This window comes from Nicotiana tabacum, chromosome 9, assembly GCF_000715075.1.
Source record: "Nicotiana tabacum cultivar K326 chromosome 9, ASM71507v2, whole genome shotgun sequence".
NCBI lineage: Eukaryota > Viridiplantae > Streptophyta > Magnoliopsida > Solanales > Solanaceae > Nicotiana > Nicotiana tabacum.
In genome coordinates, this window is record NC_134088.1 from 77,122,939 (window position 1) to 77,133,518 (window position 10,580).

The 10,580-nt window shown below is 37.2% G+C and overlaps 1 protein-coding gene across 1 annotated transcript; it reads left to right on the top strand.

The window, feature by feature from the left end:
* Positions 1-269: 269 nt before the first annotated feature.
* LOC142163972 (uncharacterized) lies at positions 270-686 on the top strand. The gene has a single exon (XM_075221128.1). It carries the CDS (start codon positions 270-272, stop codon positions 684-686), a length of 417 nt encoding a protein of 138 aa, XP_075077229.1.
* Positions 687-10,580: the final 9,894 nt, after the last annotated feature.

A 10,580-nucleotide genomic window follows, 5' to 3' on the forward strand; every position in this document is an offset into this window, starting at 1 on the left:
TACGATGTATGCATTGATTCCGAATGAAATTTACAATTGCATTAAATATAATTCTGATTTCTTCGTCCATACTGTCTATCGTATCAACATACTATAAAAATTATTAACACTGACTCGTTAATTGACTAGATCAACGGATCATCATTTTTCTAGATTTGTGGTTAGTAGCTCTTTTGGTCCTCATCCTTGAGTTCTAAAATAAGCGCTATAAATTCATTCGTTTGAACAGCTGATTTTTCATGCACCTTAATAAAGTAATACCACTAAACATGAAGGCCAGATATTTTTATTTTACAGTCCATTCTGCTAGTGACCTCCTAGATGTTCGAGAATTCGGTCGAATGAAAGTTTATGCAAAGGTTTCAATGGCAGGAAAAACAAAGTGCACAGAAGTGGATCGTGTGAACGAGACGAATCCTAAGCGGAATACCACTCTTTGCTTCATTGTGCCCGAGAAAGATATCATAAAAGGGAGTACTATTCCTTCTAAGATTGAGCTGTTTTGCAAAAGGACTTTCTCAGATGATAAATACGTAGGGGAGCTGCTCGTTTCTCTAGCTCCTCGTTATAAAGGAGAATGTACTTTTCCAGTGCAAAGAAATGATTCAAATGAGAACAAAAGTTTTGGAACTTTGACGTTTTCGCATGCTTTAGGAGATAAATTCATAGTTACGAACTCCTCGTAGTCGTCGTCGTCATCATCATCATCATCAACTTCTGCAAAGGATAGCAACCTGTTAATTGATATAATTAAAATTGGAGTGGATCTAGCGAATATTGCAATGGCTACACAAGAAGAAGAAGAAGAAGAGGACGAAGAAGAAGATGATTATGATGAAGAAGAAGAAGAAGAAGAAGAAGATGATGATGATGATGATGATGATGATGATGATGATGATGATGATGATGATGATGAAGATGAAGTGGAGGAGGAGGAAGATTTGCTCTAATTAAAACTGGAGTTGGTCTACTGAATGCAATGGCTACAACCCTCATTTGACTACTCATCATCATCGGCTGGTTTTATTGTGTAATATCTATGTTAAAGTAATAACTAATTTTGCTTGAAATATTTTGAAATCTATTTTAGCATATATATTGCTGGTGAAATTTCCCAAGTGTACTATTCACGAAGCAAAATGTGTCGAGTCTACGAAAATCAAACAGAAGAACAATGTGTAGTACAATCTCTATAATTTCTCGAATCTCAGAGGATGTATCTTTGATTCTTCTATTCAACTGTTGGATCAAGGGCTTGATATTTGATTTTTTTTTGTTTCCCACTTGATTTTCGATATCTGCATTTGGACATGACTAATTCTGTTGAGCGTGCGAATAAAAGTCTCACATTTGTGACTGAAAATATTTGGAGCCTACATATAAGGTGTATAGATCTCTTAATAGTATTTTTGAAAAAAAACTGTCACAATCCGAAATTCCAACCGTGTCGTAATAACGCATAACATCCACTTGCTAGTCAAGCCATCATTAGCTCAAGAATTAACAAATTTTAACAATTTTAAAACAGAGTAATAATAATTAACTACTGATAAACTCTAAAATACGTGTAATAAATACAAAGTAACGCAATCTATACATATCCCAGAAATCCGGAGTCACAAGTACATGGGCGACTAGAATACTACAAATATAGTTAGAAATGAAGTATAACTGTCTAAAACTAGATAAATAGTAAAAACAGGATAGTTAGGGACTTCAAGGACTGCGAACGTTGTGCAACTCTATCTCAAGTCTCTAGAATTAGTCGGATCCGAGCAATCTCCTCTAAGCGCCGCAAGGACCAATACCGGGATCCGCACAAGAGGTGCACAAGTGTATTATGAGTACAATCGACCTCATGTACTCTGTAAGTGTCGATCCCAACCTCGAACAAGCCAATTCCAACACCGAACAAGCCAAGCAATGCTCCAAAATGCCATCCCGCGTGTTTCGACCTCCGAGCAGGATAAAGAACGAGACCCAAAAGTCAACTAACAGAGGGCCCCAGAATAACATCTTCTCATAACCTCGTATCACAGTACAAAAATAAAGCACTATAGCTACAAAATGTTACAACACATCATACTCCATTGCAGTGCGCAACCCGATCCCAGCATCAATTTGATGTCTGTTGCAGCGCACAATCCGTTCCCATTATCAATTCGTTTTAATACTATTGCGTCGTGCAACCTGATCCCAATATCAACTCATTAATATAAACAACTCAACACAACCAAACTACGTAATCTCAACACAAAAGGAACTAATGTTTATAGAACATCAAAGAACTACCAATACAAATAGAGAATAACCAATACCTCGTATTTACAAACCTCGATAATTCATTAATACAAGATTAGATAAAGGACTAATACAATAAAGCGCAACAAATAATATAAAGACAATAAAGGCAAGTAAAGATACGAGATAATGAAGATATACAATTAATACAGGTAGGAACATATAGCAGGTAAGCAGATATTGAGCGATAAATAAATAAATCGAAAAAGGTAACAATTACAAATAAATAAATCGAAAAAGGTAACAATTACATGACAGATGACAAGTAAGGTATGAATAACAAGTAAGGACGTGTAGCAATCAAAGTATGGAACGAGATATAACCAGGAATAAATGATGACATAAATAGTCCAACCCGCATGCTTTAACTCATGACAACGCATATACACTCGTCACCTCATATATGCGCCCTTCCCACATATAATTAATGTAGCAAATAAACCAACAAGTACAAATTTCCTTAAGCGAAAGTTAAACACAATACTTACCTCTTTCCGCAATCAAATCAATAATCAACCCCGACTTTGAGTTTCGAACAAGTCTCCAAACCAAACAAATATAGCCAATTATCTATCAAAAAATCCAAAATAAACTTTAGAAGTTACCCACGAATGAAAAATGTTCAATCTTTAGCTAAATTAAAAAGTTAACAAAACTCAACTCCGCGCCCACTTGGTTGAAGTTCGAGATTTGGACCAAATTCCGATTATCCATTCACCACGAGCCATGTTATGTAATTTATTTCGAAATATGACCTCAATTTAAAGTCTAAAACCTAATTTTACAAATTCTTAAATTTTACCCAAAATTCCTATTTTCTACCATGTAATTCATAGATTTAATGTTAAGAATGCATGAAAAGTATTGGGGAATTGATGAAAAACCAATTATCCATTGACCGTAGGTTGACATTATTGCTATCGGGTTCGGATTTTAGTTTTGGGACTTGGTATAAGTTTATTTTGCTATTTAAAACTTGTCTGCAAATTTTGGTGCAAAACGGAGTTGGTTTGATAGGATTTGGATGCTCAGTTGTGAATTTGGGAGTTCTTGAGTTTCTTTGAAACTTTCATCCATTTTTATCTCCGATTCATAGTTCTAGTTATTATTTTGATATTTTGATAATGTGAGTACGTTCGTATGATATTATTACACTTGTGTGCATGTTTGATTTGGAGCCCGTGAGGCTCGGATGAGTTTCGGATAGGCTACGAGTCATTTTGGACTTAGAATTGCAGGTTTCAGCTATTTGCTGGTGTCTAATGCTATGTGTTTTGCGATCGTGTAGGGGAAATTGGGTGTCACGACCCAATTTTCACTATAGGTCGTGATGGCGCCCAACGTCGCCATCAGACAAGCCAACGATGAACTACCAACTTAATCATTCCTTTTATTATTTTCAAAATCGTTAACTTTATTAAATAAAAGAATTTAGCGTATTTAAAATCATGAATACTTACAATTTAAATAAAATAAGTGATAAAAGTGTGTCAATGCTAAGCAATGCCACGAACCAAGTCTAGAACATCCTAAACCCGGTATCACAAGTGCATAAGCATTTGCCAAAGAAGGCAATAATAATGCAATATTTGTCTGGAATATAAAATAGACAGGGTAAAATAAATAAATAAGATGGAGACTCTGAGGGCTGCGGTGCGTAGCATAGAGAGCATCTCACCATAAAGTCTCCTCAGTAGCTGTACTCACGCTCCATGATGACCATCGAATGAACCTGTCAGATCCTGCACATTTAGTGCAGAAGTGTAGCATGATTACGTAAATCAATACGTACCCAGTAAGTATCTAGCCTAACCCCGGATAAGCAGTGACGATGGGTCGATATCGACACTTACTAGTGGTCCAATAAATAAAATACAGGGAATATAATTAGGCATGGAATACAACATGAACAATAGAATAAGGAACAATAGATAACCAAATAGGCATGGAATACAACATGAATAATAGAATAAGGAACAATAGATAACGAAGTCCTTTAACAAATATTATTAATTAAAAATGCCCCCAAAGGGTGCTATCTCAATTAATAGGAACCATCAATTAAATATCCGATCTCAGGTCTTAGAAGAATATCATAAAAGTCCCAAGTTTAATCAAGTGGGTAGTTACGTGGGTATTCAGACGTTTAACGATTTTATGCACGAATTATGCCGAGATCGTCCGGCCCGATCCATATAGTCGTGTATATACACTGCCTAGGTCATTCGGCCAGATCCATGGATGCATCCCATATATATATATATATATATATCGCCTAGGCGTTCAGCCCTATCCATAGGAATAGGGAAACGCTTTCGGATTTGCGAATTAAGTATTTATAACATCACGGTAAGCCCATAAAAGGATATAAATTCCCATCAATAATTAACAGTCCACCAAATCTCTAGCTAACGAAGCTCGATTTAACATAATCTTTAACTAAATTCTTACTTAATAATTCAGGAAATTTAAACTAGCAAATTGAGCTCAAGTAGTGCAAGTAATAGAGTAATAAAAGCCTACGTCTACCCGTACATAACATGAATCTAGCTACGTACGAACTCTCATCACCTCATGCGTACGTAGCACCTACAATAAGTATCACATATCAAGTACATAACCTAGGGGTAGTTTTCGCCTCACAAGGTTAGACATGAGACTTACCTCGCTCCGAAGTTCCACTAACCAGCTCCAATACCTCTTTAACTCATCAATTTAAAGCCAAATGATCCAAAACTAGTCAAACAATATGCAAATCAATCAAAATATACTTCAATGTGTACAATTTAACAATTTAAAAAAATTCTCAACTCCGCTCGAAAAGTCAACAAAGTCAACCCTCAGGCCCACGTGCCCGGATTCAGAAAATTTTCAAAGATAAACTTTACCCATAACGCCACAAACTTAAATATATGATTTATTCCAAATTTCATGGTAAAATCCAAAAACATAATTTCTAGGTTTTCTACCTAAAATCCCACATCTTCTACTCAAATTATTGAATTAACAAGTCTAAATTCGTGTATTTAATTCACAACATGTAGAAATCACTCACCTCATGATTGACGATGAAAATGCCGCTCTAAACTCGCTCCAAAGTCATCTCCCATGGATGAAAATGAAGTAAAAATGAGCCAAACCCCCGCTTTTAAAACCACACTGCCTTGAAAATCCTGCGTCTACGGTCCCAGGGTTGCTTTTGCGACAACCGCTTCTGCGGCATAAATCTCGCACCTGCGAGAACCCCAACCCAGGTCGCCGACCACATCTGCAGTCCCGGTACCACATCTGTAGCAAATCGACTGTATCTACGGTCCCAACATTGCCCAAACAAAATTCGCTTCTACGCTTGCCTGGACGCTTTTGCGTCGTCGCATCTGCGGCCCTTTTTCCGCAGGTGCGATTGTATCAATACTCAGGCCCTTCGGCAATACAACAAGGTTCCAAAATGATTTGCGGCTTCTCCGAAATACACCCGTGGCACCCGAGACCCCATCCAAACTTACCAACAAATTTTAAAACACGATACAGACTTAGTCGAAGCCTTGAATCACATCAAACAACAACAAAATTACGAATCGATGGCCGAAAACTTTGTTTAAACTTTCAAACTTTTAAACTTCGATGAACGCATCTGAATTATACTTAAACACCCCGGAATGACGCCAAAATTTAAGTGCAAGTCATGAATCACAATACAAACCTATTTCGAGGCTCAGAATCCCAAATGGACATTGATAACACCAAATTCCATTTCAAATCAAACTTAGGATTTCTAAAACCTCCAAAATATTAACTTTCCACAATAAGCGCCGAAATACTTCCGGGCCATCCGATACTCATCCCGAACACACGCCCAAGTCCTAAATCATCATACGAACCTTCTGGAACCTTCAAATCTCAATTCTGAGGTCGTTTACTCAAAAGTCAAACCTTGGTCAACTCTTCCAACTTAAAGCTTTCCAATTGAGAATTTTCCTTTCGAAACAACTCTGAAATTCCTGAAATTCAATTCCGACCACACATACAAGTCATAATACATAAAGTGAAGATACTCAAGGCCTCAAGCCGCCAAATAACACGCTAGATCTCAAAATGACCGGTCAGGTCGTTACACTGGGACATGGGTGGAGTTCTTCTATGCGAACGCGGAGAACCGATCGTGAATGCGAAGCACTGAAGGGCTTACCCTTCACGAACGCAGGCATTGGCTCACGAACTCGAAGGCAAGGGGAGCAAGCCTTCGTGAACGCGAAGGGTTTCCCGCGAACATAAAGGCTTTCTGGCCGTTAATGCTTCGCGATCGCGTTAGGTGTCTCGCGAACGTGAAGGCTTTCTGGTCATGATGGAACCTAACCCAACCCTCTAGGTAAGCCAATTAATAACAATCCAATTTAATGAGACTTATTAAGAGGAGAAATGATACTACAACTACTTAATACAAGAATTTTCCCAAGGACTGGTAGTACAAATCATGAGCTTCTAAGATTAGAATTTATAAAGCCGGTAAGAAATTAATACATCATCCGTTGCAAATGTACATAAACATATTTTTATAGATCTAAGGCTACCATTAACAAGATGCAACTACAACTGGAACACATGTACGTCTTCAAATCTAGCTCCCGTTGATCACAGCAACATCAACATCCAACATCTGCACGCAAGGTGCAGAAGTGCAGTATGAGTACAACTGGACCATGTACTCAATAAGTAATAAACCTAACCTTAGGTTGAAAATAGTGACGAGCTAGAACATAGGTCAGAATCCAACACCAATATCTAATAACAATTCATTACAGCATAATGGAAGAAATAAAATAAGTAACTCAAAGATAAAATGCTCAGCTCGTTCATAGTTCCAGAAAAATAGGCATGCTTTGCAAGTATATCAGTGAAAATCCAAATCTTTTACCGAAATCACCAAAAATATGAGTAAGTTTGAAAACTGTGATTTTTTCCAAAAACCTTTCAACAATAATTAAGATGTTTCAATTTCAGATGGCATGAGGAAGATACATCCCTATGCCTACATGTCAATATGCAGGTGAAATCATGAATGTCACCAAAACCAGAGTAGCAGAAAGAAATGCATCTCTATGCATGTATCTCAAGTACGTATGTCAAATGCAATGTATCTTAGTGATGAACTCATGTACTCACACTTTCAGAGTACTCCATCTCACTGTCTCACACTTTCCACTCATCATGCTCAATCACTCGACATGCTCAGTCACTCAGTACTGTATATGGCCAATCCAGCCCAGGGAAGATCCATCCCAAATATATACATATATATATATATATATATATATAGCAACTGACAGTCAGTCACTCAGTATTGTATAAGGTCAATCCATCCCAGGGAAAATCCATCCCCAAATATAAATGATTCGGGCAAGATCTATGCCTAGGGAAGATCCATCCCTCATACAAATCAACTGTGCTCACTGTGGGGTGTGTGTATAGAATCCGGAGGGGCTCCTTCAGCCCAAGCTCCATAATAAGCCAGATCCAGGCATAAATCAATATAACATGCTACGACGTGCAGCCCGATCCCATAATATCACTCACACTTAGGCCCTCAGCCGCACTCAGTCATCAATCTCTCTAGTCTCTCGGGCTCAGAATGACATGAAACTAGCCCAAAAATGATGATATGATGTGTCAATAAATAGCAACAGAGACTGAGATATGATATGAAATGAATTAACATGACTGAGTATGAAATTACAATTCAAACAAATAATTCAACAGCAATATGACCTCAGTGGGTCCCAACAGAAGAAACATGTAGCCTAGACATGGTTTCTAACATGGATCACAGTTCAATAGCTCTAGTATGTAGAGATTTCATGGTTACAGATAAGATCAGGTAACTACGCAGTACCGCAGAAATAACGGAGTCACAATTCACACGGTGCACGCCCATACACCCGTAACCTAGTATGTGTGTCACCTCAATACCAAAATCATAACACGTATATTCAGGGTTCATACCCTCAGTGCCAAGATTAGAAGTGTTACTTACCTCGAACAAGCCAAATCTAATACCCAGCAAGCCAAACGATGCTCCAAAAATGCCATCCCGCGCGTACCGAACTTCGAACTGCTCGAAACTAGCCAAAAGCAACTCAAATACATCAAATAATGCCAAAGGAAACAAACCCTATCGATAAAGATCGAATCTTTAATCGAAATCCCAAAATAGACCAAAAGGTGAAACCCGTGTCCGCACCTCGGAACATAACAAAACTCAAATAATTCGACAACCCATTCAATTACGAGTCTAACCATACTAGTTTCACTCTAATCCAACTCCAAATCGATGTTCAAAACTAAAAAAATTACTTTATAAAATTTTAGACAAAATTCCCAAATTTCACTTTGAAATCATCAATCAAATGCCATAAACGAAGATGGATTCATGAAATATAACCAAAATCGAGTATAGAACACTTTCCCCAATCCATATGGTCAAAAGCGCCTCCAAAAATTGTCCAAATCCGAGCTCCCCAACTCAAAATATGACCAAATGAACAAACCTTTGATATTAAGTATTTTTGCCTAGCTGTTCTACCTCGTTTTGCATGCCAAAGAATCCCAAAACTTGATTTTGATGTCTCCAATAGATTTCGTATGAAATTTTTGTCAAGTTAGGCTTTTGAATAACTCCATTTGACCTTATAATGAAGGAGATATGTTGGTTTCAATATTGAAAATAGTGCAGATTTTTAAATACGAAGTCAGTGGCAATTCCATAATTAATCTGAAAAATTTGGCAACCCAATTCTTAGTAAAATGACCATAAAATCCTCATACGATGTCTACAGTCGACGATTCTTTTTGCTATGGTACCGTAATTACAGTACGGATCTAATGCTTCAATCAAAACAGAAATCGGAGCTCATTTGTTTAATGTGGTTCCATTTATGCTTGAAGAAACGACGTCGAAAATAAGAAAAACAAGAGCAACACTACCCAACCTATTCAAAACTCACCTGAACCCCTCGGGACGCCGTACGAACAAACCAACAAGTCCCATAACTTAACATGGACCTACTCGAGGCCTCAAATTACGCATAAGAACATCAAAACGACAAAACGTATCTCAAATCAAACTTAATGAACTTTTGACTTCCGAAAACTCGCGCCGAAACAAATCAAATCAACTCGGAATGAACTCAAATTTTTGCATACAAGTCCTAATACAACATGCGGAGATACTCGTACCCTCAAACTACCGAGCGAAGTGCAAATGTTCAAAACGATCGGTCGGGTCGTTACAAGAACACCTGACGCCCAGTGATTTAAAGTTTAAAAAATCGAGATTATTCTCATTTTTAACCATTTTCATGTTTGAGCTCGGCCTAGAGGCGATTTTGAAGAGGTTTTTCATCCCAACTTCATAGGTTAGTAGATTTTAACTTGTTTCATTATATTTTCATAAACACCCATTGATTTTAACCTTTAATCTATGTTTTTTCATGTTAGAAATTAGGGATTTAGGTAGAAATTAGAGATTTTGAGATATTGAGATATAAACCTCAAATTGTGGTAGAATTTCGAAACTAATCATATAACCGGGCTTGGGGTGAATGGGTAATTGAGTTTTGGTCAGAATCTTGAGTTTTAACCATTAAAGATTGAATCTTTTTCACTCGTGGGTAGTTTTTAAAGACTATTTTGAATTATTTGAACTATATTTGGTTAGATTTGATTGGTTTGGAGGATAATTCTAGAGGAAAAGCCGCGGTTGAGCATTGATTCAGTTGCGGAGTGAGGTAAGCATCATGGTTAACCTTGACTTGATGGATTAAGACTTGTTGGTCTATTTTCTACGTGTTTTATGTGTGGGAACAAGGTATATTTGTAGTAACGAGTACCTATGCATTGTCATTGGGTTAAAGCATGTGGGTGGCAATTGTTTCTTTATATTATATGGTTTCATTGATTATGTTTTCCGTGATTAGGTTAGATTATTACTTCTTTTAATTGTTCGTTTCTTATTTATTGTTTATTTCAAAGATGTTGAATATTTTGAAAGTTGAGTTTGATATCAGGGCACCATAATTGAAGTGAAATTATTTTCCGCCTTGCTTTTATTATTCTAATTTGTATTGTTGTTTGGTGAGGAAGAGAGAAAAGCACGAAGGGTGTTGCCGTGCCTTATTTGTATTCATTATCATATATTGAGAGAATTGAGAGTAAAAGAACAAAGGGTGATGCCGTGATTATGAGTAAAATCACGAAGGGTGATGTCATGACATTTATTTATG